The sequence below is a fragment of the Balaenoptera ricei genome, chromosome 3, assembly GCF_028023285.1.
Source record: "Balaenoptera ricei isolate mBalRic1 chromosome 3, mBalRic1.hap2, whole genome shotgun sequence".
In the NCBI taxonomy this organism is placed as follows: Eukaryota; Metazoa; Chordata; class Mammalia; order Artiodactyla; family Balaenopteridae; genus Balaenoptera; species Balaenoptera ricei.
In genome coordinates this window covers 110,635,533-110,663,503 of record NC_082641.1, presented here as the reverse complement: position 1 = coordinate 110,663,503, position 27,971 = coordinate 110,635,533, and the positions used below count along the sequence as shown (strand labels likewise).

The window sequence follows — 27,971 nt, the reverse complement described above, 5'->3', positions numbered from 1 at the left end:
TCCAGCTCAAACCCTTTGGCATGACATCCCCTTCTAGCACCTCAGACCTCGCTTCCCTATTAACAGGACTGCCCTTGTGATTCATGTCTGCCATCCACCCAGGCTGTGGCTTCCTTGAGGGCAGCACAGTACCTGTCTTGCTCCCCCTTGCACCCAGTGCCTAAGAAAATGCTTGGCACCTGAACAGGTGTAGCACTCGAGAGCCATGGCCTGTGCTGGAGGGAGGCAGGCCAGGGCACCGACACGGTTGAGGCCAAGCAGAGGGAGTTTATTAGAGAGGCAGGGCGCAAACATATTTACACGGGTGCGCGGGGACGTTAAAAAAAGCAGAGTCGGGGACGGGAGGTTCCGGGAGCGGCTCAGACGAGTTCCACCTTGGCATTGGGGTACACCGCCACCACGTCATAGCCCTCAGGCGGCTTGACGCGCGCCTTGGCATGGCTTTCGCAGTAGAGCCGGTCGTCCAGAAAGAAGTAACCGCGCTGCTTGAGGTTCAGGCCGCAGTCGCTGCACATGAAGCACTCGGGGTGGTAGAGCTTGTCCCGCGCCTTGACGATGGTACCCCTGATGGGTGATCGGAGAGGACAGCGTCAGGGGCTAACCGATCCGAGAGCACGCCCCCACTAAGGGCCTCGGGCGGGGTCAGGGGACCACGGGGTTGGGGGGCGGGTGGGGAAGACAGGGGAGGTACTCACACGATGCCGTGGCCGCAGCGCGTGCACTCCGGCAGCCCCTGCAGGCCGCTCAGCGGAGCGCCTAGCTTGCCCGCCGTGGGCTTGAGGTTCCGGGGGCCGCCAGGCCCGGGCCGTTCCCCTGAAAGCCAGAGCACGATTGGCAAGAGCCCGGTGCGGAGGTCAGAAAAGGGAAAAACTTCATTTCTGCAGAGTGTGGGGCTGGGCCCTGCTTCCGTAGCCATCGGCACAGAGACTGGGACGGGGGTTGGAAGGGCGACAGGGGTTGGGCGGGAATGAGAAAGCCCGGGCGCAGCGAGGTGTGTGGGAGCGCGCTGAGGACACGGGGGAGGGGCTAATGGCCGGGAGGCCGGACGTGGGGTCGCAAAGGCGTGGCTTGGGCTGGTTGGGGGCGCGAAGTTCGGTACCTCAGGGAGCGGGGAAGGCGGGTGAGGTAAAATCTTACCGCCCTCGCCGGCCTCTAGCATGCCCTGCAAGTAGCGGAAGGAGCCTGACTGCTTGGGCTCCGCAGCCGTGGGCTCGGCCGACTCCCGAAGCATCCTGTACACCTCTGAGCCCAGGTCTACTCCGCAGTCGCGGCTCCGCGAAAGGCCTCTGGCCAGGTCAGTGCTGGGCGAAAGAAGATGCACTAAGGGACAGGGTTGCAGTACCAGCCTTCACTCTGCCAGCTCAAGGGTGTGGTGAGGTTTCATGAGTCAGAAGGCAATCAGCTGAGACCCAAGGATCAAGTGTTAAGGGTCAGGATGGGACCTGGTGTGAGATTTAAGGCATCGGGGATTAGGATGGGATCTGGGTATGGCATCAAAGATTATGCCTCTGTACTACCTGTGGGGTGGAGACACGTGCAGGGTGCCCATCTGGGCCAGTAAAGTAGCCTCACTGCTGCTGCCATTGTGAGGGACTGGGAGGCGAGGTGACTGCCCGTAAGGAGATCCCAGGCCTGGCCTGCCATCTTCTGGCCCAAGCCCCGTGGCTGAGGGCCACCTGCTTGTCGCTGGACTGCCATCCTAGGAGAGAGAGGAGCCTGAGGCACTGGGAGACCCTCTGGGGTAGGACCTCTGGCCATTCCTTGTACACCCACCCCTGCCCTGCTATGACAAGCCTTCTTGGGTGTTGGCTGGCTACTCTTGCTCGGGCATCTCTCGGCTATGGTGCCCGGTCAGGGAAGGGGTTTGTGGGGAAAGGCTGAGCCTTGGGCCTGGTTCAATCCCTGCAGAAATGAGAAATGCTCATGGAAAGTCAGACACAAAAACCTGAGTCCCTGAGACTCAACGTTGGCTCATGAGCCCTGTGGTGGTTCTGACTACCAGTGCCCATGGGGGACAGTGTTGGGGCAGGACCATCCCAAGAAGCTTTTTAAGGCCAGCATGTCTGGTTCTGAGTGTGTGGCTTCCTTGCAGAGGTGGTCCTGATAACAAAGTCTTCTTCCCTGTCAGAACTGTGCTGGGTACTGGATGGGCCCATGGCTAGGAATGCAAAAAAGGAATTCCTGTTCTGCAGCCAGGAAGGGTCATCAATCATTGTGTCCCAAGACCCTTTAGTGGGAGCAGGCTGAGGTTTAAAGGTACCATTGTGAGGTCAGCCCCCTCCAGGCCTGTATTTTTTCCCCCATTTCCTGCTTCCCAGGCCAAAATAGGTGGCCTTCTGTAGACATAGCAGATAGGGGCAAAGGCTTGGCCAGGGCTCAAAGCTCCCCACACCACCACCCCACAGCCAGCCTGATGCCCACAGCTGAAACATTTGAGGAGGAATGCCCTGAAAATGCCTCCTCAGTCCATGAGAAGAGGTCAGTCTCTCTGCAGGCGTGGTTTCTGAATGGGGACTTCAGATCTTTGTCCCTGCAGAGTCCAGGGCCATGTTGCCCCTCGCTTGCAGGCACACAAGCCTGCCCTCAGCAGTGTGATAACGCACACTCTCACAAATACATTTAAAGACATACCCATGCATGAAGGCAACACATAGGCACCAGCCAGTCCTCCACCTACATACACCTAATCACACACAGTTACATATACTCGGAGCCAGTGCTGGTCATGCTGGGGATGACCATGGTGACCTCCATGACACAGTTGGTGGCCAGAGCAGCCTGACTTTAGGGTGGGCCCCAAGAGCCCAGGCCATGAAGGTGTTCTCAGCCTCAGTCTGGGAGGTGACATGTAAATTGTTCCTCCCCTCTACAGTGTGAACAGGGATGCTAGGTGGGGAGGAAAGGACGCCTACCCTACAGGGAAAGAGCAAGCCTTGGACTCGGTCAGCCTCCAGCTGGGGCACAGTTGAGCCTGCAGGTCTTTGCCCAAGCTGCTGCTTTCTACAGGCTCTGAGCTGGGCAGGGGTGTGAGGAATGGGCAGACTAGCAGCTGAGTGACTGAATGGGGGTGGTGTCCCAACTTCTCCCAACCCAACAGACAAAGGAGAGGGGGTCTCTCACTGCCCAGGTGGGCCCCTATCAACGAGGCAACAGCAGCAGAAAAACCCTTAGCCTTAGCCTCTGAGAAACCTGAGCACTCTCACACATGTCTGCAGGGCAGGCAGGCCGGGGCTGGCCTGGCCTCTAATGGGGACCAGATGGGCCATGGGCCGTGGGGGCAGGGCTGGGCCCCGTACAGAAGAGGCTTCAACAGGAAGGGGGGGCTGGAGGGACCTGGAGGGAGGAAGCCCTCACTGACCCCCACCCAGCAGGGTGTGGGAGTTTATTGCAGGGTCATCAGAGCCACTGCCCCTCCCACGGCCACCCATGCAGCAGCCTCTCTAGGTCTGAACTCAGTGGTTAGGACACACGTGGTGACCTCAGTGTTGGTTTGAGTCTCAGCTCTATCACTCGTTCACTGAGCAAGTTACATCACCTCTCTGAACCTCAGTTTCTTCATCTGTGAAATGGGGGTGATGGTTTCTATATCATAAGTTCCTCGTGGAGATAAAATGAGTCAGTTGCGTACAAAGCACTTAGCATAGTGCCTGGCACACATCCATTGTTGGATGAATGGCTGTCATGGGCATTCCTGAGCCCCCATTCCTGGATTTCCCTTCTCCATGGTGTGCCTGGTACCATGTGTTCCCCATGTCTGAGTACCCACCAGCTGCCGACTTGGTTGTTGAATCCTCAGTGGGCTAGTCAGCAGCATGGGGGTAACTGCTAGCTTGCTCATCAGCTCCAGCATGACTGTGGTCAGAATCTGGGACACTCAACTTAGACGGAGGTGGGCACTAAATCCAGGTGAGCAGGTGGCACCTCCCAGAGGCCAAGTTCCAGCTCCCTGCTGGTCTGGAGAGGACAGGCTGAGTCCTGCACTGCCTGCTGCACCTGGCTTGCCTTAACCCATCACCTGGTTCTCAGTTCAAATGTCACCCTCTCCGGGAAACCTTTCCTGATCACCATCCTTCCTCCACTCTGGGCTGTGTTTCCATGTGAGGCCTGAGAGAAGGAGTCTCCAGTGACCCTACATGGAAGGTGGGCCTGAAGCCCCAGTTGGTGAGAGCCAGGGTACCTTGTGCTGGTCTTAGGGCCAGCTGTGGTCTTCCCCTCCTGTGATGGCTCCAGCTGGGCCCACCACCCTCCCCCCTGCAGGTAGAGGGTGGGAGCAGTATGGAGACAATGGGCCCTGTATCTGTGTTCCTGAGGACACGGCCCTACAGGGGCTGGGTGGGGGTGTTTCTGTCCCCCCCCCCATGGAGCTCATGACCTTTTAAGTACCAAAGGGGGGCAGCACCTGAGGGGCTGCCCTGTTGCTTGTGGAAAATCCCCCTGCTTCCAGCCTGAGCCCCCAGCAGCCTGGCCCTTGAGGAGGTCAGTGAGGGAAAGTGTGGGACAGAGGGAGCTGTTCTCCAGCCCCCAGCCCCACTGGCCCAGAGCCTCTCCTGGAGGACTCAACAGACCTGAGCTTCATATTCCAAAGCTCAGGCCCCCTTGTCCTATCCATCTTGGCGCTCACACACGAGAGCTGGGCTCACACATGAGCTGGGGGCCTGTACCACGCTATTCCCGTTTTGCCCATGTCAAGTCTGGGTGATTTGTCTATGCCCCCCAGCCCCTGTCCCCATGGGTCCATGGCACTACCAGAGCAAGCTTCTGAGACCCAGGCGTGGCCACAAATCTCTTGAAGAACAGCTGAGGTCCTGGGTAGAAGAAACCGAGAGCCTCTCTGTGCCCTCAGCCCTCACCTCTGCCCCCTGCCACCCCTGGGACTTTTTTCTCTGAACCTACGGTGCACAATCTCACCTCTTGGCCTTTGTATGTGCTTCACTTTGTATGTGGCACACTTCTCTCCATGCCCCTTTGCCTCCCTTATTCTTCCAGACCCTCAGGTCTTGGCTTGGATACCCCCTCTTCCAGGGAGCCCTCTCTGACCCCTTGAGTCATATACCTACTCTGGACTCCTTTGACCCCTGGCTTCTGCCATCCCAGAACTGCTAGGTGCCTCTCCCCTTCCAGAATGGGCATATGGTAAGCACCTGGCCTCAGGGATGCCAGCAAAAGCAAGGTAGGGAACAAATGTCAGAGAAAGATGGGGACTGGGATAGGGGGTGAAGGAGAGGCCATGGCAAATCATTCCCTCTGGTACAGCAAATCCTCCATGGAGAGAAAGTGGATATGAGCAGGCCCAGGGGGCCATGGTCCCACATGCTGGGTCCCAAGTTCTGGCTCCATCATAGACCAGTCGAGTCTCCGCCTTGCCCAAACTCAGTGGCCCAGAAATAACGAGTTCACTCTGGATACCTCAGCTTTGCCCACTTGGCCACCCCTCAAGCCCATGGCAAAATGAGGCCCTAAAGCAGCCTGGCTCCACCTCACTCTCCCTGAGGACAGCACCATAGCTGTGACTCTTGTCATACACAGCAAGGTGACTGAGCAGACAGGCCTGCAGCCTGAGGTCTGCTAGCTGCAATCACAGAATGGCCAGGAGAAAACTTCAGTCTTGGATAGGGCAAGGCAGTGCCTTATATTCTAAGGTTGGCTCTGGCCAGGTAGGTGCCCAAGGCTGGGATGAGACAGAAGAGTGCCCCATAGCCTGAGGTCACTCCACAGCCTATGGCTGTCCCCCACCCCTCCCCCAAGGCTGGTGACTTCCTCCTGATCTGGCAACACTGGGCGACAGAGTGAAACCCAGCTGGGTAGGTGGTAGCCCTGAGCCAAGGCCTGGCCCAGTCCCTGCCCACCACAGGCACTATTGTCCCAGAATCCAGGACTGCTTAGAGTACTGGCAGAGCCCACAGCAGGTACCCGTCACCTTGGGAGCACCTGATGGGGCATGGACAGAGCCCAGAGAAGTCTTCTGCTTCAGTCTCTGACCTGGGCATCTGAGAACCACAGTGAGGACATCCAATGCAGTTAAACCCATGGACAAGGCCTGGCCTCTCTGCCCTGGGCTTGCTCTGAGCTAGGCCAGGCCAGGCCAGGCCAGGCCAGGTGGTATACGTACATACCTGGGCCTCGGGATCGATGTGGATCCTGTGTGCCTGAGCCTTGCTGTCCTCTGGGGTATTGGGCCAGCTCCTGCCTTCAGGCCTGTGGCAGGAATTAGGATGGTCAGAAATCTCTGCTTACTAGCCCACCATGCCTGGGAACTAGGACCAAGAAGCGCTGGGGTCTGGGCCCAGGGCCACCCAGGACCAGGCTTGGTACCCTGCATGGATAAGGATACTACCCCAACTCTTTCCCCTGCACCAGAATGCTGGCCTTCGTGGCAAGGAGACACAACTCTAGATCTGCCACTCACCTGGGGTAGGCTGTGTGCCCCTTCTCCACCAGCTGCTCCTTCCCCCTCTGGTCTGGTTCCTAGAAAGGAAGCCCTGCAGCTTCCCCACCTTTCCACCCTCTCTGTGGCCTACGGAAGCTCAGCATAAAGAGGGCCAAGCTCGTGGTGGAGCAAGCCAGGCCTTACACGTTGATCAGCTAGGAGCCCATCCACTCATCCCGCTTCCATTCACAGCCTCTGACAGGGCCTGGGAGTCAGGCATCCGTGGGCCTAGGAAAAGTGGAATGGAGGCTCTGAGGGGTGCACCTCCCCTCCTGCTGCCGCTGGCAGAGTCATCACCAATGTCTGCCCAGCCCAGATGGGAAACAGGCCATTAGGAAATTCCTGCTTCGCCATAGAAACCAAAAGCCAAACACCACTCAGGAGGGAGAAAAACATCATAAACCTGCCATAAGCGGGGGCAGGCGGGGCCGAGAGGCTACAGGCCTGGGGCCCAGTCCTGCCACTGAGTAGTCCTGTGAGAAGGTAGGCCAGGAGGGTGTGTGGACCCCGGATTGGCAGGTGGGTGTGAGTGAGGCTGGTTACACCGAAGGGGAATAATGTCCCCACTCTGCCCCACAGGGCTTCCTGGGTCTTCTCAGGGGTCTTACCACTGGGCTAGCAGCTCAACCCTGCCCCTCTCCCCCGACTCAGCAGAGGATTTTAACAATCTGATTACACGTGTAGTCCACACTCACTCTGCTCTTCCTCACATTGCCCATTCCTTGGTCCCCTGCAGGCTACCTCTCTTCTCCACAGCCTTTCACAGGCCTGTGGCACCAAGGCTCTGCTGTTCCACCCCCCACTGGCATCTGGCTCCAGCCCCCTCAGCCAGGCTCCCAACTGACTGCCCTAACTCATAGCTCTAACTATGGTCTCTATGCACTCAGAACTCTGCTGGAATAAACCTAGGACAGCTTGTGTGGCTATTTGGCCTTATACTTCCTTGAAGTCCGGCCCAGAAGAGAAGTACAAGCCTGAGGTCTGAAGATCAGAGGGTACAAAGTACCCAGAGCCATCAGAGTGGCCCAAAGGCATAAGATTGGAATGAGAGGCTTATTCATGTGTCAACCTCCACCCCCAGGTCTCCACACTTAAGGCTGAGCAGGTAGCTCCATCTGCCATCTTTAAGCTCACCAAAGGGTGGGCTGTACAAATCCATCTTGTATCCCATGTAATAGGTGACAGGGACCTCACCAGAGGCCCCAGGGTTGCAGCTGATGCCAGGAAGGTCCTGGACCTACAGAACATGCCCAGAAATTGTGGGTTAGCTTGGATTGCTGGATACCTGGCTCTGAGTTCCGGACAGAGTAAGCATAGCGGGGAAGCTGGGCCTTTACTTCACTTTTGATCCTGTGGAGAAGTCTGTGGAGGATTACAGCCCTCTGTACGCAAGAGGGCAGGTAGGGAAGCTGGCCTAGGTAGAGCTCTGGGAGTGCTGGCACAGAGTAGCTCCCTCCAAGCAGCTCACCAGGCCAATCTTCCACAGACCCCATGTTGGGGGTGGTCTTTGGGGGCTCAGGCATAAGTCCTGGCACAACAGGCAGGATAGAGAGCAGGATCAGAGGCCTTGCAGGTGAGAAAGCACCCAGGAGAAGAGATGCTGGCCCAGAAGATCAAGGTGGCCCCTGTGTCTTGATCCCCCAGAATCTGCATGTGTGAGAATTAGGGATAGGGGGCTGGGGGACAGGACACCAGGTTTTCACCCTGACTGAGCAGACCCTGTATGTCATCCTCACTCAATCCCAGATCCCCCATTCTGAAGTTGAGGAAGCTAAGGGCTCTGATATTAAATCACTAGGACAACACAGTTCTCCAGTGCAGAGCTGGGACTGGAACCCAGATCTGTGATAGGAGAGAGTGTGCTCTCACCTGCTCCACGGCCAGGCAGCATCTGGGGGCTAAAACACCCAGTGTGGAACAGGTCAGTGGACCCCTGGCTCCATCCATGCCTGGCTTGGAACAAATGGCCACGGAAGGAAGGAAGGAAGGAAGGAAGGGGGACCTCCACCCTGCCCCCACCCTGCTACCCTTCCCTGACATCATTCCCTCTGTGGACCTCCTGAATCAGGCCCCCTGTGAGCCTTCCCTGCCCCTTGTCCCACTACTACCAGGGCTTCCCTTATTCAGCCATGCAGAGTCAAGGCCAGAGGTGAATCAGGGCCCAGGAACCCAGCCAAGTTGGGTGGCATCAGAGGCCCCTCGTGGGCAGAGCAGTGCTGATGCTTCCCCCAGCCAGCCTGTACCTCGGTCTCAGAGAGGGTGATGAATGTGATCCTGCTTTATGGAGAAGGAAACCCAGGCTCACAGAGGTCATCTGGTGAGCCTAAGAGCCCAAAGAGTCTGGAAGAGGGCCAGCTCTGCTGAACTCCCAGGACAGGGCATCCTCACTGTGGGCCAGGTGGAGTGTACAAGGCCCTGGACTTGCAGCTGGACCCACTCAGCGCTGAGAGCAGAGTCAGGGGTCCTGACTTCAACACGGACCCGGGCCAGACATAAATGGGGCTACTTCAGAAGGCTTCCCACCATGTTTAATGGCTCTGAGCCGATGGATTACCCCATGCCCTGCTGGCTCTAAGGCCTGGTTAACCGTGTTGTGGTTTGGGGAGGATTCGCCTACACACATCCACATGGGGTCGTGGAAAGTCGCTGTTAACAGTAAACGTGGCAGAGCTGAGCAGTTATGTCTGACTTCCCTGGATCTAGGCAAGACATGGGGAGGGAGATCCCGCCCAGCGCGGACCCAGCTGACTGCCATCAGCCTGAGCAAGGCTGGAGATGCCCCAGGTAGACCTTCCATCCTGGAGCACATCCAGGGCACAGATGGGGCTTGGTGACCCCCCCAATCCTCCCCTTCCTGATGGGCAGTATAGCACTACACAGTCCACGGCATCCAGATTTAAGCAGGGCAGAGGTTTGGGCCATAGTGGGGACAGCTGAGGCGGGGCAGCTGTGGGGCTGGCAGAAGTGGTCAGCAGTCAAGCAGAAGGAATGGAGTCTTTGAGAGTGAGAGAGACCTGAGGTCAAATCTTGCTTCCTCATTGCTCTGCTGTGTGACTTGAAGCACCCTCCAAACTTTCTGAGTCTCAGTTGTCTCACGTGTAAAGTGGAGACTATATTAGGTTTTACCTTATCGAGTTGGTTTGACAGTTAAACAAGGTGTTGAACGATAAAATTCTTTGAACTGGTCATCAAGCTGGTCACTCATGGGTGGGAAAAGGACTGAAATCACACACACCTCACCCCCGGTTTGAGGCTACTCAAGGTCTTAGTTCAGTCCTGATTTTGGGCTGCCTACCCCCTGCCATAAGTCCCCCAACATAGTTCCAGCCATAGGTTAAATGGGGGCTCCTTCCTCTTTTAAGCCACCTGCATCTCCAAACAGTGCCTGTCAAACCCCTGTGAAAGTGCTGCCCCATAGGAATGGGGTGCCAGGGAGCTGAAGCAGAGAGGCTGTGTGAGGCCCAGCTCACCCAGGATGCTGGCCACCCAGAACTGAGCCTCCCCTGATTCACCCGCATCATCCTGGCCCAGCCTGCCCTGTGCGTACCTGCTCACGGAGAGTGTGAGGTGGTCATGGCAGCCCTTGATGCGGTTCTGCGCCTCCAGGTGTGTCATGAGCTCTGTGCTCTCACCATTGATGGCCTCGATCAGGTCTCCAGGGCACAGGGCAGCCAGGGCAGCCTTGCTGCCAGCATGGACCTGTGGATGGACAAGCCAGATGGCTGGACACTGGTCATTATGTGGCCTTGCTGCAGGCTCTGTTCTAGACCCCTTCCAACCTCAGAACCGGGCCAGTGTAGCCCTGCTACCAATGTGACCTGTGGGTGGGCAAGTTGAGTTCCCACGTGGCTTTGCTGGAGCCTCTGCTCTAAACAAGCCCAACTCTAGCACGTGGAGGTCTGGCGAGGTATGAGGGCATATGAGAGGGGCTTCCTCTGGGCTGGGACAAATGGGATGTCACTCTTGCAGCCTGCATACATGCAAGGGACACAGAAGGATATGTGTTCTCCAGAAGATACAAAGCATGGACATGTCACATGTACCTTGTATTGCCCAACCCAGACAGACCACATAGTAGCCCCTTGACCTGACGTTCAAACCCTTAGTGACCTTTTTTCCTCTCATCTCCACCCCTCCGCATTTACCTCCACACACCCACACTCTATCCAGACCATCTGAACGTCAAGGGGGTACTCACGGGTACCAGATAGCTATCACCTCCGCACTTCTGCAGATGCTGTTCTCTCTACCTGGAACACACTTTCCTTTGACCCCAAACCCTAATTACCAGCTAACGCCTCCTCATCCTTCAGGTCTCAGGCTCTCAGCAGAGGCCATTTCTCCTGGAAGCCTCTCCTCTGGGGTCCCACAGTACCCTGTGGACCCCCTTTACCACTCTGCTCCCCTAACATTGTTAGTGCCTCATTCTGTGCTGTCACCTACCCAGGCAAGTCGAGGGCCATCTACTTTTAGCTGCCAGCCTGCACTCCCGGGTCACAATTTCACCTCCCCTTCCTCTGGAGGACAGGCACTCAGGCCACCCCAGTGCCACTGTTGACCCCAGAGGGTCAAGCAGTGTCCACATCTGGAGCCTCCTATAATGCTGGTCCCTTGACATGTGCCACATGAGGTTGGGAATAGGCTCACAGGAGGCCTAAGTAAGCAGCCTTGGGGGGGAATTCAGGCAAAAGGACATCCTTTACCCTGTCCCTGGTCCCAGCACAGCCTTTGGAAAGAGACTTTAGGGACCCTCATTCCTCCCAGCCTCTCAAGCTGTGGCTCAAGAGCTGTCAGTGGCACTGTCCCTGTTGGGGTGGGAGCTCCTGGAGGCCTGGCCAGGCTCAGCTTAGCCAGTTCTCTGTAGTGAGTGGACAAAGCCGAGGTGCCGGCAGCTCCTTGGCTGGAGTCCTGGTGTGGGTACTGCCAAGCAACCTGCCCTGAAATAGGCTGCCCCAAGGAATGTTCTTCTGGAGCAGGCTACCCTCAGCCAACCAGCCCACCATTAATGTTCCCTTGTAGGGCATGGGCACCTACACAGGCCTGTCTTCCCAGGGAAGGCACCCACTTGGCACCATCCCACCCTCCCCCCAAGGCCCTGCTCTAGGCCCCCTCTCCTACACGATACCTGCTCTGTGACATGGCCTGGGCTCAGTGCTTTAGCCATAACTAGCTCATGGCAACCTCTCAACCACCTGACGAGACAGAGGCTGTTCTCATCCCTATTTTCAGATGAAGAAAGAGAGGTTTTGGGGATGGGGCGCTTTGCCCCAGTCCCCATGCTGGAGAGGAGTCTTCTTCCTCAGGGGGGTGGCTAGCTGCAGGATGACTCAGCCAGCACAAGGGGTGCATTCAGGCCCCTGTGGGTGGAGGAAGTTCTCGAAAGCAGGGGTGGCTGGGACTCTGCCAGCTCCGCTAGCTTGGGAGTTCTGGTCAGAGAGGGCGTGAGGCCAGGAAACCGTGACTCTTCCAACTGCCTTTACATGCATTGTTTCATTAGTCCTCAAGGCAAGCCTATTTCCTAGATGAGGAAACCAAGGTCCAGAGAAGTACAGGACACTCAACTGATAAATGGCAGAGTTAGGATTTCAGTCCAGACCAACCAATTCCAAATCCTATGCTCTTAACCAGTGTGCTTTTCTGCAAAAGGGAGTGAGGGGAGAGAGAGTGTCCCAAGTAGAAGGATCAGCATGTGTAATGGCTCATCTGGGAGTGAAAGTAAAAGCAGGTTCCTGTGGCAACAATATCACCAAAATATCAGTGAGGAGAGAGTGGAAGAGATGAAATCAGAGGAAAAAGCAGGGACCAGACCTACAGGCCTTGTAGGCCCAGGCGAGAAAATTCTAAACAGGGAAATCGCAGGACAGAGTTGAATTCAGGCTGATCCTTCTGGCTGCTGAGTGTGGGATAAACAGACAGAAGGAAGAGAGAGGGGAGTGGTGAAGTCAGCTGGGAGGCTGGGGCGTGAACCAGCCCCTTCACCTATAGCAGCTACATTTAAAGCCCCTGTGTCACTCCACCTGGCCTAGATGCAAAAAGCCCCTACAGGGAGCTGGGCATACAGTTGGTGGTGTTCATTCCAGGCACTAGTTTCTAGGGACCTGGTAGCAACAACCCATTAGGATTACAAGGCCAGCGGTCACTATAGTTTGTGAGGAAGGAGCCCTGGGCAATGTTTGGGGGGGCTCCCAGGAGCTTTGTGGGCTGAGGTTGCATAGTCCCAGCTCTGCCAGGCAGCCGGCCTCTGTGTGAGTGTGGCTGTCTCCACTGGGTGGGGGAAGTCCCGTAAGCATGGGAGGGGTCGGGTCTTGAACCCCCTCGGTGAGGACACTCCCACATATCATCAGTGTCTGTAGACCTGCCCTTGAGGTACCTGCTGGGCAAGCTGTGGCCTGTGCCTCCTCAGCCCCGTAAATCTCCCCAGATCCCACCCAAACCCAGGCTCAGCCATCCTGGCTCCTCAGGCCTTAGCTGCTGCTCTGTGACTTTGGGGGGACAAGGCAGGGGTGTTCTTCCCGGTAAACCCTTTCCAGCCTGTCTGCCTGCCAGCGGCCTGCATCCCGATTAGCTCCAAACAAGGCTGCCGCTGTTGCTGCCGCTGTGACGTGTGGAGGCCTTTCCTCGGCGGGCAGGCAGCCGCGTGGGCAACAGATGTCTCTGCTCCCTGCTGCCTGCGGCCGTCAGCCGCTGCCACTGAGCCTGTCAGCAGCCTCACGCCCAGGGTGCCTGGCCCGCCGGCTGGCCTAGCACCCCCAAAAGCCTGCCTCGGTGGACACACAGCATGACACTCACTGGCAGACACAGATGTGCGCGCTCTCTCTCTCTCACACACACACACACAGGCCCCCAGCAGGGCTCTCTCAGGGAAGTGGGAGATAAAAGGCTCCCGGATGTGTTGAAGGCCCACCTCACTCAGCCCCAGGGACCTGGTGGCCATGGGGTGAGGGCAGATGTGGGAATCCTCCCAGGACAGCTGGGCCTGCCTGTCACCCTGGCCCCCAGAAATGGGATTCCATGATTCCATGCTCCACCAGGTGCCCACCCCTTCCCCTAAACTGGAAAGAAGACTCTGAAAGCCCAGCCAGCTTGGTCCAGCCCCCATGGAGAGAGGTGGCCGAAGGGTGGGGGGAAGGTGCTCTCAGTTCCCCCGATACAGGGCCCCGAAGACCAGAGCAGCCTGTATGGGGTCAAGGGATGGCCCCAGGTCCCCTTCTCTCTTCCCTTCAGACTGGGAGCCCCCAAGGGCAGGACCTGGGTTCTCGCCTCTTCTGTCCCCTAGGCTGGGACCCCCAGGGGCAGCGTCTGAGTCCCCTCTTCTGGCCCTTCAAATATGGGACCCCAAGGCTGGGCCAGGATCCTGTCTTTCCCAGTTTGGGCACCCCCTCTGACAGGGCCCGAGTCATGTCCTCTGTTCCTCTGTCCTCCACAAATTAGCCACCGCCCGGGGCGGTGCCCCCTCCTCCTCCTCCTCTGCCTAAACCTAGGGCAGTGCATGGCCATAGAAACTTGAGGAACTGGGCGGAGGTTATCCTGGCCCCTGGCCTTGTGTGTCTTGTGGCGAGGGGGTCTCCCAACTGCATAGTCAAGTCTCCCTTTCCCCTGGAAGCCAAAAATTCCTCCTGGTCACTTCCCCTTAGGACAAGTGAGGTCATGGATGAGAGACTGACCAAAACCAGAGTGGGGAACTGGATGGATCTTTCTTTCTTCAGTTTCAGAGAGGACCCCAGACCTCCTTGGGATCACCCAGCTCTACTGGCAGGGACCCTTGATAAGCGAAGGAGTCTCTCAAGTCATTTTGCTCGAAATTTTCAGGCGGGGTTCAGTCGAAGCAGCATCTCTGGGCCTCTGGAGATCAGTCCAGATCTCTGGCCCATGACTTTGGCCTGCAGTGAGTCCCCCAAAATGAGGCCAGCAGGGAGGCTGGTTTGTGAACTCTTGGGGGGAATCCTTCAAGGGATAAGGGCAGGTAGGCCCAGCGGGAGGGGGAGGAGGCTGTGGCGACGCTGCCCAGCCTGGAAGCCTCCTCTACAGCCTGTGGGTCACCGAGGCCAACCCTTGGCCTTCGAGCCTCCAGGACGTCGGGGATCCGGGTCCCGGGTGGACTGTAAGGACCGGGTCTCAGATTCAGGACCTCCCCGCCGCCCTGTGGCCGCTGGACTCACCCGCGAGATGGTGAGGGGTACGCTGAAGTCCCGGCCGCCCACCAGGCGGAAGCCCCAGGGCGAAGGGCCGCGCAGGGTCACCGAGTGGGGCATCGCGAGCCAGAGCTGCAGCCGGAGCTTGAGCCGGACACTGAGGAGCCGCCGCCGTCGCCGCCGCCGTCGCCGCCGCCGCGCCCCGCCCCTGGCCCGCCCGCCCCCGTACCCCCCTTCGCCCGGCCCCCGCCCCTGCTCCCCGCGCGCCGGGATTGGCCCCGCGGCCGACCCGACCCTCCCACTTCGGGGGGCTCAGAGGACCCGCCCCTCAGCCCCGGCCGCCTGCAGCCCGGCACCCCCGCCAGGTTCTCAGAGACCCGGGACTGGAACGGCCCCGACGTCCGAGATCCTGCCCGGGCCTCCGCTCTGCGGGCCGCGGACCGGAGCCCGGCTGTGGAAGCTCAAGCCTGGCCCTTTGAAGTCGCTTCTGCGGGGCGGCGCCCCAGCCCGGGGAAGGATGGGGGGCAGGGGCAGCCCAGATGGGGGATGGGGCCGTGCCTTGCTCCGAAACCTCCTCAAGGTCCTGGCAGGCAAACTGCGATCCCACCCCTCAGTGCGAGGAGTCCTCTGAACAGCGAGCGAGCACTGATGGGGACCCCTGGGCCTGAGCAGGCCTGGGCCAGTGTCACAGACCCAGGATGATAGCGGGCAGTGCCAAGTATGGGAGAAGGAACAAAAAAGTACCCAGCCTCATTCGGAGAGGTCAGGAAGGCTCTCTGAAAGAGGTGACCACTGACTTGAGTTTAGAAGCAAGGTGCCCTGTCTTGTCCTTCCAGGTGTCATTGCTTCCCCAGGACACTCAGGCCTTCTCCAGCTGCCCTGTCCTTCCAGGCCTTATTCCTGCGTGCATGACCCCCTTCCCTCTTCCCTTGCAAGGAGCTTTGTTTCCCCAGGCTACCTAGAAAAGGAGCAGCTAGGGTAGCTGGGGTCTTGGCTGTGCCACGTTGGAGGGGTGTGAAGTACTGAGGGGAGTGGAATTTGGGGCAGCCCTTCTCTTGGGACCCTCCCTAGTCTTCTCTCCACTCTCAACCATTGTCCTCCAGGGACAGCTTTTGCAGGTGCCATGGCCTAGCCGGGGCCCCACTTACCACTCTCAGACCCTCCTGGACACTTTGGTCTGGCTACATCAGGGCGGCACTATCCGTCGTTACAGACCCTGAGGGGCCCCTAATTTAGCCATTCTTGATAACCCTGTGTGCCCTCTTGTCCAAGTTCTGTTAAGGATGCTGCCCTTGGGATGCTAACAGGTTATGGGGTAAGGTGTCTGTGGGATCTGTAACACCTCAAGAAGGAGGACACTTGAGAGGCACAAACTTAGGGTAGTCCAAGGAAGTGCGGGTGCCCTTCAGGGTGGAATATGGATGCCTCTCTGGGAGACGGGGTGCTGCTGTCTGTTCAGCTGGCAGAGAAACATGAGTGGTGTGTGTGGCAGTGGTGTGTGTGTGGGAGGATGTATATGAGGGTGTGTGTGTGTGTGTGTATGTATACATATCCAGGGAGTGCCAGCCATTGGGCTCTCAATACTGTGAGGGAGAAGGTTTCTGCTCAGCTCTGTACAGACTTAGGCTCAACAGGGACCGAGTGGAAGGGCCAGTAAGAGAGTTGGCTGCTGGATGGTCTCTTGGGGACCCTTAGGCCAGAGGCGCCCCAGGACTTGGACCCCACTGAATGATGTGAAGATTGGGGGCAACTATCACTATCACTGACTGTCCGAGGATTAAGTGCACAGCATGGCTGGGTGGTCAGAAACCTCATCGGGACTCCAAGAGCCATGGTGAATGAAAATGGTGCAGAGCTTTGCTGTGGGGAGGGGGACCTCAGGAGTCTGTGGAAGTTCCTGCCCAAGGCATCCCATAGTGGATTCCTGAAACTCTTCCTTAGACGTTGCTTCCTTCTCCCAACTTACACACCCCCAGACACTGCCAACCCCGCCACCCACCATCATGAAATCCCTTCATTATCTTCCTGTTTACTTCCATTTGGGAGGGAGCGTATCACCCCCTTGCAGAAGTGGTCCTCCCGAGTATGACTTTCCTAGCCCTTCAGCACCTGGGCTGCGTAATCCATCTCTGAAGGCTTCTCGCACAGGGTTGAAGACAGGGGTGTGGTGGGGAGTGGCTCTTCTAGAATCAGGTGTATAAACTTTCCCCATTTCATTGAGCAGTTTCTGGGGTAGTTCCAGGGTCCATGCCAGTCATCCCCCACAGTGGGTCCTTGATGGCATCCCTGTCTTGAGAGGACATCAGAGGCCCGCTTCTGACAGCACCCTCCCACAGGACACAGGCCTGGACAAGGCTGTGCCCCTGGAGACTGGAAGCAGCCCTTCTTAGGGGCCACACTGTAGGCTCACTCCTGAGATACCCTGCATCCTGGACAGCAGGTTAGACAAGCTGCTACCAATGCATCCCCAATACTCCCTCCGGGAAACTCTCAGAATTTCCTTTTCACGCTTAATGTCCTTGTTCCTGGGGGACTGCTGTATTGCTGAATCTCTATCATGCTGGAGCACCAGGTCATGGGACAATTTACAGGGTCTGGGAGCCTTCTCCAAGGTGGAGATGGTGGTGGCTGAGTCATGCCTCACCTCTGCCCTAGTGGCCTTCACTTGTTCACTGCACACCCCTCCAGGCATCTGTGCTGCTGAGTATAACCAGACTGCTCATTTCATGCATTCTTTATTCATTCAACAAAAACGTATTGAGTGCTTTCCATATGCCATGGCCTATGCCTGCTCAGGGCTGTGGTAGAGGCATCCATGGGGACAAGGACTGTGTCTATCTTATTTATTTATGTTTCCCCAGCACCCACAGAGAGGTGGCACACAGAGGGTGTTCAAAAACATTTGTTAGTAACAATATTATTACCGTTATGGGAATTATTATCACAGCTCATCCCCCAGCCACAGCCCAGAGAGAAGCAGGGAGGGCATGAGGGGGCCCAGGAGGGGGAAGACTTCTGCTCTTGCTGCCTTGGAGGCACACTTAGTGGCCCTGTCGTTCAAGGGAGCCCCAAGTAGCTCAGGGCACTATGCCGAGGTCTGCTGTGTGTGGCCAGGTCTGTCCGAGGTCAGGAGAAACTACAGTGCTTTTTCCCCAATGGACTGGCAGGCTCCAGCAGGAACAGATGCCCTTGGGAGATGCCCTTGGGACTGAGCCCAGGGTGAGCGGGAGGGAAGGGCCAGAACAAGAACAACCTCAGGCTGAAGTTGAGGCCAACCCAGGGGAATATCCAGAGTTGGAAGCAGCCCTGGGTGGAGTGTGTAGTGAAGCTGACGGAGCAGCCCTTTATACCTTCCTGTGAGGTGCCAGGGGCTGGCCAGAGAGCTCAGACCCTAACCTGCCCTGTCCTGGCCCCATGGCCACAGGTCTCTGGGTAGAATCTGCTCCATTCAGGCCAATACATCCTTCCTTCAAGGCCGAGTTCTCTCCCTTCAGTCAATAGCCTGGATTCCAAGGGATCTGAATCTTGATGGGGCATTTCCTCTTCATGGGATGCCCACTCCTCAGTACTGGCCACTCCAGGGCCCAATGAGTAGCCAAAGAAGAACCTGAGAAGCCCCCATTTCAGTGTGGTCTAATGTGGCCTAATGTGGCCCGACACCAGGTCCCATGGCTTCTGGCCTCCTTGGGGTTTGCTCTCCAAGAGGCCTGCTGGTCAAGGCTAGGAACCTGTGAGTCTGTAGGGTGGAGAGGACAGCAGTCTGTGGCAGGGCTGGATGGGGAGGGGCTATGTGGGCCTTCTGCAGGGCCAGGGCTTGGCGCCACAGTGGTAGGGAGCAAGGCAGGCCTAGGCAAGGTTTGAGGGGCTCTGAAAGGGGTGAAGGCAGCCAGGGGCATGGGCACCAGGCGACATCCAAAAGGAAGGTCTGGGGTGGTGTAGCTTTTGGGCCGGCTGAGGATCTGATGCCCCACATATCCTGGGATGACAAGGCTAGTCAAGGAGGCAATAAAGCTGGCCTTTGAGCTGTGTTTGGTGCAGCAGAACACAGGGGAGGGCATGCCTGTGACAAAGGGAGTTTCCCAGCTCTAGTTTTGTGCCATTCGATCCCTCAACAAACTCTTATTGAGTGCCTGCTGTGTGTCTAGCCTAGACCTGATTCGCTAGACTTGGAGGCGTGGTGGGGACTCTCCACTCTGCCACACCTCCTCTGGGGGCTGAGAGGCTAGAGGCTCTAGAGAGAATCAGTCTCTGAAGGTCCAAACAGGGACAAAGCCAATTCTGACAATTGGAGCCTAGTTACTGGCCCAGAGCCAGATTCCAGGGCGGACACGAAAGCAGAACCAATTCTCATCAGGAAACCGAGCCTTGGAAAGGGTGAGTGTCCAACCCAAGCTCACATAGCTTCTAAGCAGTTGATCAGGGGTTTAGACCCTGCATTGGTGACATTGCCATGCCCCTTGCACCAGGGACTAGACGTGTCTCAGTCATACCTGCAATCCCCAATAGCACCCCTGTCAGACCTGCTTTGTCTCTGTTTTTACAGAGAAAACCCATCTGCTCTGGGACCCAACAAAGGGACTGTCACGCAGCAGGGCGGGGCAGATTTACCCAGCTGAGCCCAGGGAGGCCCTGGCCCTGAGGCCTGGGAGTGGAGGGTGTTGGGAAGAGTAGAGGGAAGCAGCAGACAGGTGGGAGAGCCAGGGGCAGCTCAGCCCAGCCCAGGCAGGGAAGTGACAGAACAGGCTGTTGGAGGTGGCTGTGAGGCCCATGTAATTGAGGGCTGTGCTACTGGGGCCTCAGGAAAGCAGCTTACAAAGTCACCATGGTCTCAGCCCCTGCCTCAAGGACACCCCCATCTTACCCTCCCTCCTACTTCTCATTCAGGCCAGAGGGTGCAGGCAGCCTGCCCTAGATCACCCAGCCTCTCCTAGCACCAAATGCTTCAGTTCTACCTGTAGCCCCAAAATAGAAGTCCAATGCAGGGGTTCTCAAGTTTCCAGCTTCCCCTGAGAGTTGAAGGCTTCTATCAGCCAGCCACACTTGTCCCTGTGCAGAGAAAATACCTCCTTTTACAAATCAGCTTCTCCAGGCGGAACAGCAGAGGGATCAGGGAGCAACTGGACTGTTCATTTTGTTCCCTGGATGCTCTTGGCCCTGGCCCGATCATCACCATGCTCTAGCATAAGCAGGACTATTCCCTCTGCAGCTCAGGGGGAGAGACATGGCTGTCAGGTGCAGGTAAGGCTCTACCAAAGGTGCAGGCATGACAGAGAGGAAACAAGCATGGGAAGCAGCCCAGGAATCTAATCACTGGGGCTCCTGAGACACACACCTCTACTCGTCTGTCAACTTGGGACTTGCTTCCTGGGCCTGGACTCCTGGCACGGCTCAGCTCTACCCCAATCCACACATCCACAGACACTCACATTTGGCAGTGATCTGGCCAGGATACTCTGTTCTCCTGGCTGAGGACCTTCCTCCTCTTCCTGACCATTAGAGCTGACACCCAGGCCACTCAGGGAGAGCAGGAGAGGTCCTGGCCACTTCCATATTTCTAAGCTCTCAGTGAAATAAAAATGGAAAAAATGTGAAAATAGTGTTTTAAGAATCATGGCATATGTTATTTATGCTTTGGTCATTTATTCAACAAATATTTTTGAGAGCCTCCTATAGGTCAGGCATTGTTTTAAGCCTGAGTATCAAACAGTTGAATGTCTGTAACACACATAAAAATGTATAGCCTCATTTGGAGATAACTTCAAAGATTTAAATTCCAGTCTTCCTAGTCCTTCTCCTCGAGATGAACCTTAACAGCCCCTACCCCTCGTAATTTTCTTACCAGTATAGATTTGGCCTCTGTCCCCGTCTACCCAAGAGTCTTGGGGACCACAGTGAGATTGGTGGAGGCCGCGAAGCCTTCCTCAGGAGTCCAGCAAGCATGGCCCTGCTTCCAGCCTGTCTTCCCAGCTGCATCCTTTCTATGTCTAAGGGCCACCCACCTCACTACATCAACAGCAACTTTAGGCACTGGCTGGTCTTGGTGAAATGCCCTGCCCCGTGGAGCGCAGCACTGCCAAGTCGTGCCTGTGGTGCCTCTAGTGGCTGAGTCACAGGCTGGCAGGGACTGTTCAGGCTGACTTCACCTCCGGGCCTGGCTATGGGACACCCCAGCTGTGGCCACCTGGTGTGAGCCTGACCGCTCCGGTTGCTGGGAGAGTGGGGCAGAGCTGTGCCCGCAGAGCGCAGCAGTCACCAGCTGGCCCCAGGGTGTGGGAAACCAGGTGCAGGGGGCCACGGGAATTAGAGCAGAAAGAGCCAGATACAGGCCTGGAAGGGTGAAGCTGGGTTGAGGCTTCTCCAGGTCCATGGGGTGAATGGACTGGAGCAGGACCCATGAGTGGGCCTCAGGTCCTGGGTGGCTATATTTTGGCTCCCAAGAATCTTCAAAAAAATCCTTTCCCACTTTCTTTCCCTCCCCAGGCTAGGTCCATAGCTGTGCAGACGCAGGCTCAGCAGTGGGAAGTGGGCAGAGCCCTCAGTGTTGGGGGCTGAGCTCCTCACACCCCACATCTCTTATACCCGCCCACAGTGGAAAGAGTGTATATGTGATGTGAACCCCCGCTGAGAGGACACAGGATCAGATTGTTTGCTGCCTGTGAGATCATTGTATTTCCAGGAAGGTAGGCTTGCCAAAGAACGGGGGAGGTGGGGCTGGGGGGTGTAGAGGGCTGCCTCTCCCACACAAGAAGCCAGGATTGCTCACAGAGAATGTATAATGAGCATTCTGTGTGCTGAGAGTTAAGCAAGAAGCGCCTCATCTCAGGGAAGACGAAGGGAAAATGGCAGGTCCGGACTAGACATGCACTGAGTGTTGGAATGGGCCCTGCCCAGAACTCTGGAACCAGCAGGCCCTGAGAGGTAGCTGTGTCTAGCATTAAAACAAGTGACCACAAAGAGCTGTGACGTTGGGCATTCAAGCATGAAGCATTGTTGGCCCAGATAAGGAACACAAACATTCTCCCTCTGAGAAGGGTGGTGCTCCAGGGCCAGCGCAAGATGGAGAGCTTCCACAATTATTGTTAAGCTCTATTATCCTAACACCAAGGCAGCCCCCTGCAGAGAAAATGACAGATCCATCTAATTTGTGAATATAACAAAGTGGCTTCCGTAGTATGATAAAATGGTTATCAACTTGGGGATTTTTTTCTAGGATTGCAAGCTTGATTTAACATTATAAAATCCACTGATTAATAGATTAAAGAGAGAAAAAGGAACACTGTGATCAACTCAAAAGGCATTTGATAAAATTCACCAGCCATTCACAGTAAACAGTTAGAAAATCATGAAGAGAAGGAAACGTTAACACTTTAAATAACATACACTAGAAACCAAAAGACAATATTGGACCTAAGACTCTAAAATTCCCATTAATGTCAGGATCCAAACAATGTCCCTTTTGCTACTACTGTGCAGTGTTGTTTTGGAGGTCCTTACTAGGACGATAAGGTGGAAAAAAAGAAATAATGGATAAGTAAAAAAAATAAGTAATGGAAAAAGTCAAAAGGGTCATTATTGGCAGATGTTATTGTGGTTGTGCCTTCAAAAAATCCAGGAGAATCAATTGAAAAACTACTATGACTAGTAGAGGGATCTAGTCAGAGGGAGCAGAGTAAGGTATATTCGTGTACGTATACAGGTTTTAATAGCTTTTAAAAGTATTAAGTCACAACTAATTAAAAAATATGATGTAAACAATTTACCATTCACAATAACAGTGACACATGAGAAATACCTAGAAACTGACTTAGGGCACATGGAAGGCATATAAGTTTTGCTCTAGGATAAATAGAAAAGAAGACAAAATAGAGGCATATGTCATGTTCCTGGAAGACTCAATATTTTATATTTAGTTAATTGATAAATTCGAAGTAATTCTAATCAAAATTTATTTGGATGGGGGAATTGGCAAGATGATTCTAAGATCAACTGGAAGGGTAAATATGGACAAAAACCAGAGATTTGCCCTATAGGCATTAAAATATGCAATAAAGCTGAAGTAATTGAGTATGGTGCAGCATAGGAAAAGACAAATATATCAATGGAACAAGACAGCTCATAGCATGTGGTAAAGCACACATATTAATTCAGAGTATAAACAGTAGTTTATTCAGTAAATCATGTTGGAGTCATTTATTATCTATACAAAAAAGTATGGTTATAATCCTATATACTATATACTTCTCCATACTATAAAATGACTTCCAAACTGATTCACAAATTATGTTTCAGTTTTTCTGATCTGAGTGTTCTTATAAACTATTCATATACTTAAACACAAAAAAGGGCTGGTAGAAATTATAGATAAATAATTTATAATATCTTTTTCATCAAGATAAATACTTTAAACCAGGTTATGTATTTCTACAGTGTTTTAATTTTATCTAAATAAATTTGTATTGTATTTATAACTAGAAAGATGAAGATAATGAGAAATAAAGAAGAAAAGGATAAATTTTGCTTCTTAGACAATGTAAAAACCTTACAATAATATACTTCCATTTACCCCTCCCTTCCTTTTTACTGTGTTGTTGTACATTTACTTCTACAAATGTCATTAACTCCATAATGAAGAGTTGTTATTTTTGCTTTAAACAGTCAGTTGTCTCTTAAATAATTTAAGAAACAAGAAAACGTATTTTATATTTACTTATTACAAGTGTGTTCCCTTGTTTAGAGCCAAATTTCCATCAGGTATCATTTCCCTTCAGCCTTAAGAACTTCCTTTAACATTTCTTTTTTTTAAAAAAAATATTTATTCATTTATTTGGTTGTGCCGGGTCTTAGTTGTAGCAGGTGGGCTCCTTAGTTGTGGCATGCATGTGGTCTCTAGTTCCCTGACCAGGGATCGAACCCGGGCCCCCTACATTGGGAGCGTGGAGCCTTATCCACTGCACCACCAGGGAAGTCCCCTCCTTTAACATTTCTGATAGTGCAGGTCCACTGGTGATGAATTCTCTCAGCTTTTTTTTTTTAATCTGAAAATATTTTTATTTCTCATTTCTTTTTTAAAGATAATTTCTCTGGACATAGAATTCTAGGTTGCTTTTAATAGCATATTTAATATGCAATATATCGTTTTATGTTTCCATGTTTTCTGGCTTACATTACTTCTGATGACTCGTAAATGTTCATTCTTATCATTGCTCCTCTTAATGTAACGTGTTTGTGCTCTTTCACTGTTTTTAAGATGTTCTCTTTGGTTTTAAGATATTTGATTATGATGTACCTGGATGTGGTTTCTTTTGTGTTTATCCCGCCTGGGGTTTTATTATCCTAAGCTTTGGGGGATGATGTGTTAATAATTTTAAAAATCAAATTTAGAATTTCAGTTACTATTCTTTTGAAGTTTTGCTGCAATCTCTTTCTCTCCTTTCCTTCTGGGGCTTCAGTTCTATGTATACTAGTCTGCTTGATATTGTTTCCAGGTCACTTCACCGAGGCTCTATTCACATTTTTTCAGTCCTTTTTCTTTCTATGTTTCCATTTAGATGGTTTCTATTGACTTAACTTCAGGTTTGCTGAACTTTTCTTCTGCAGTGTCCAGTCTGCTCTTAAGACCACCTGGTAAATTTTTCATTTTATATATTATATTTTTCAGTTCTAGAATTTCCGTTTAGTTCTTTTTTACAGTTTCCATTTCTCTGCTGAGATGGCTCATCTGTTCATTTATTATGTCCCTCTTACTACTCAAAAAAATTTTTTTAACATCTTTATTGGAGTATAATTGCTTTACAATGGTGTGTTAGTTTCTGCTTTATAACAAAGTGAATCAGTTATATATATACATATGTTCCCATATCTCTTCCCTCTTGCATCTCCCTCCCTCCCAACCTCCCTATCCCACCCCTCTAGGTGGTCACAAAGCACCAAGCTGATCTCCCCGTGCTATGCGGTTGCTTCCCACTAGCTATCTATTTTACGTTTGGTAGTGTATATATGTCCATGCCACTCTTTCACTTTGTCACTGCTTACCCTTCCCCCTCCCCCAAAATTCTTGAACATATTTATAACAAGTGTTTTAAAGTCGTTATCTGCTAATTCCAATATCTGTGTTATCTCTGAATCTGTTTCTATTCATTATTGTTTCTCTTGGTTATAGATCATATTTTCCTGCTTCTTCATATGTCTGGTATGGTAATATTTGATTGTATGTTGGGAATTGTGGACAATACATTGTTGAGAGTCTGGATTTTGCTCTTCTTTATAGAGTGTTGAGTTTGTTCCATTAGGCAGTAAATCTACTAGAGGCTTAATGTGATCCTGTTGAGGCTTTGTTAGAACAGGTGTAAAACTAACGCATTTTGTATGGCTAGAGTAGCCCTATTCCTAAGGTACGGACTTTCTAAGATTTTAATTAAATGCTCAGGGTGTTCAGCAAGGTCTTTCCACTCTGACCAGAACAGGTCAGCACTGTGTTAACTCTGGAATCCCCATTTAGTTCACAGACTCAGAGTTTTTATCCATCAGGCCTCAAAGATTCTTTCCTTGCACATGTACAACTTAGACAAAGCCTCAAGAGTGCATCTATGCAGATTTCTAGAGCTCCTTCTCCGTGCAGCTCCCTCCTCTTTAATACCCTGCCCCAGAAGTTCAGCCACCTCAGTATCCTCTATCTCTTGATCTCTGTTTCCTTTACTCAGGGAGACCATTGCTCTGTTTGGGCTCCACTTCCCTCTGCCATAGTTTGGAAAATGCCCTAGGCAAAGAATTTTAGTGAATGTGGAATTCACTTCATGTGTTTCCTTTCTCTCAAGGATGAAGTCTATTTGATGTCCAGTGCCTGTAATCAGTTGCTATAAATGTTTTATCTAGCTTTATAGTTGTTTAGGTAGAGAAGTAAGTCTATTACCAATTACTCACCCATGGTTGGAATCCAATACAATTTTAAAAGAAGAAAGGAAGAGAAAGGAAAACAGGGAGCCGTAATTCAGAATGTGGATCTGATATCACAGGTGTCTAAGAATATAAGCTGGAGCTGAAAGCAGCTGGGCCAGTGGGGCCTATCCCTTTCCAGTATTTTCTAATCTGGCACCAAAATTGGACTAAATAAAACTTCCAGTTCTGGCCATGGTGGTAGGTTGTATCAGACTAATACTCTTGCCAAAAACATTTATGAAAATTGGACAAAACATAAAGAACAACTATTTGAGGGCATTGGAGAACAACCAATACAGGTTAAGAATTGAAGGATTATGATCCTTGAGAAAGGGAATAATGTGTAGTGAGTTCCACACTTACCCTGGCTTTTTCTGGGGGCATGTCCCACATTGTTGCATGGAACAATGGGAACTCTCATACATTGCTGCTGGGAGAGTAATTTTGTGCAACCATCTAGAAAAATGGTTGGAAGTAACTACTATAGCTAAATATATGCATATCCTATGACCTAGCAATTCCACTCCTGGGTTTATATTCTACATAAATGAATGTTTATTTCCACTAAGAATTAACAATGTATGCTAAGAATATACATGTGCAAACATATACAAAGCAGCTTTATTTAAAATAAGTAAAAACTGGAAACAATCCAAATGTTCACCTACAATAGAATGTATAAATTGTGATATATTCAAACTCTGGAATACCACACAGCAATGAAATAGAATGATGTACTACCAAAAACAGCAAGGTGGATTGCTATCACAACCATAATGTTGAGTTTAAGAAGCAGACATAAAAGTATATAGTGTATATGTTCACTTTTATAAAATTCAAAATCTGTCAAAAATAATCAAAGGAGAAAGAAGAAAGAATAGTAGTCAACTTTGGGAGATTTTATTGACTATCACGGAGTACAAGGGAACCTTTTGATATTGCGGAAATAGTCTATATCTTGATCTAGGTGATGCTTATATGAATTTATATATATTCAAAACACATTGAGCTATATATTAAGATATGTATAGTTTTCTGTATGTTAATTATATCTTAATAAGAAGTTTTTAAACAAAAGTTTAAAATGGCACTGGCTGCCCATGCCATCCCACCCCTGCTAGTAGGGGTCTGTGAAGTTCAAGCAGGAGATACTAGCTTTCCAGTGGGTGGAATGAGGCTCTGCCTGGCCACCACAGGCTTCCATGTGAATTAGTCATCCTCCGCCCCAGCCTTTTAATTTTTTTATTTTTGGCCACACCACGTGGCTTGTGGGATCTTAGTTCCCTGACCAGGGATTGAACCGGGCCTTCGGCAGTGAGAGTACAGAGTCCTAACCACTGGACCGCCAGGGAATTCCCCCACCCCCCCACCCCAGCCTTTGTTCCTTCTGTCTCCCAGACCTCCAATACTCCCCCTGGCTGACTACTCAGGGAGACCCAAACCCCACTCCCTTACCTGACTACTCAGCATGTGAGATGCCCCTTCTGCAGGTTCCCTCAACCCCTAGGATTCATTGTCAGTTTCCTGTCTGTGTCCTTGGCCCCCCTCAAAAAAAAAAAAAAAAAAAACGCTTTAGCTCTGTCAGACGCCTTTGTCAGACTCATCTCTGTATCTATGTCCCTGGGCACTTAGGCCTGGGCACAGAGAAGGTGTCAGCAAATATTTATTGACATGGGTAAGTGAGGGTGTAGAAGGCTTCTGAGTCCTCCGGCTGAGTGATCCAGTGTGAATGCCCTTCTAGAGCAGATGGGCCTGGCTGCCCTTCAGTATAGCCAGGGCAGCTCAAAGACAGTCCTGAGGCTAAGTAGGTCACTGAGCCAGGCCCTCAAGTGTAGGCTGCAGGCAACTTCCCCAAAGTCCATTTCCTCCCTCTGGCTGACCACTTCTTGGTACTCCCCATTGGTTGAATCCAATCAAAAGTCAAACGGCAGGAGCACCTGTTGATGTCATCCATATGGGTAGGCAGCCAGGAGCACAGAGCAAGGGAAGGGAGAGAGACAGGGATCTGAAGGAGCAAGCAGAAGCCATCCAACACAGATGATGTCTGCGAAGTGTTAGGTTACACCTGGTACAGGGAAAACGCTCCCTCCATTAGCTGCCCTATTACAGAAGCACTTGGAGCATCAGGGGAACCCAGATGAGGACTGCCCATTCCTTCTCCTCTGGCCCCTCTCTTTAAAGGAATTATCTCAACACGAGCCATGATATTCTAGGTACGTTCAGAGTCCTGTCAGTGGCCTCCCCCATCTCCTTACCTAACTTCACTGCACTACTGCACCTTGGTTTTTCTTTAGGCCTATTGGCTCCTATGGCCTGAGTCTCCCCCAAGGCTGCAAGTCAACTTAACTGGCTGTGAAGGGCCTTGTTCACCCATGGCTGAATAAGGGGTTTGGGACCCTCCCAACATCCTCCCTGCCTTTCTCACCGTTGGAGGTCCCAGCATTGGAGGCATTCCTTATGGCCTGGTAAACATCTCT

At 52.8% G+C, this 27,971-nt stretch overlaps 1 protein-coding gene across 2 annotated transcripts; it reads right to left on the bottom strand.

Annotated features, from left to right (window-relative positions):
* Positions 1-247: 247 nt before the first annotated feature.
* PDLIM4 (PDZ and LIM domain 4) lies at positions 248-14,756 on the bottom strand. Of its 2 annotated transcripts, XM_059917032.1 has the most exons (7): positions 14,587-14,756; positions 9,975-10,126; positions 6,114-6,195; positions 1,518-1,699; positions 1,138-1,301; positions 696-813; positions 248-564 (listed from the first exon to the last, which is right to left on the bottom strand). In XM_059917032.1, the coding sequence occupies exons 1-7, from the start codon at positions 14,677-14,679 to the stop codon at positions 360-362; spliced, it is 996 nt and encodes a 331-aa protein (XP_059773015.1). In that variant the 5' UTR covers positions 14,680-14,756; the 3' UTR covers positions 248-359. The 2 variants fall into 2 exon arrangements, with proteins under 2 accessions (XP_059773015.1, XP_059773016.1); XM_059917033.1 differs by lacking the exon at positions 696-813 and having other exon boundaries at positions 400-564.
* Positions 14,757-27,971: the final 13,215 nt, after the last annotated feature.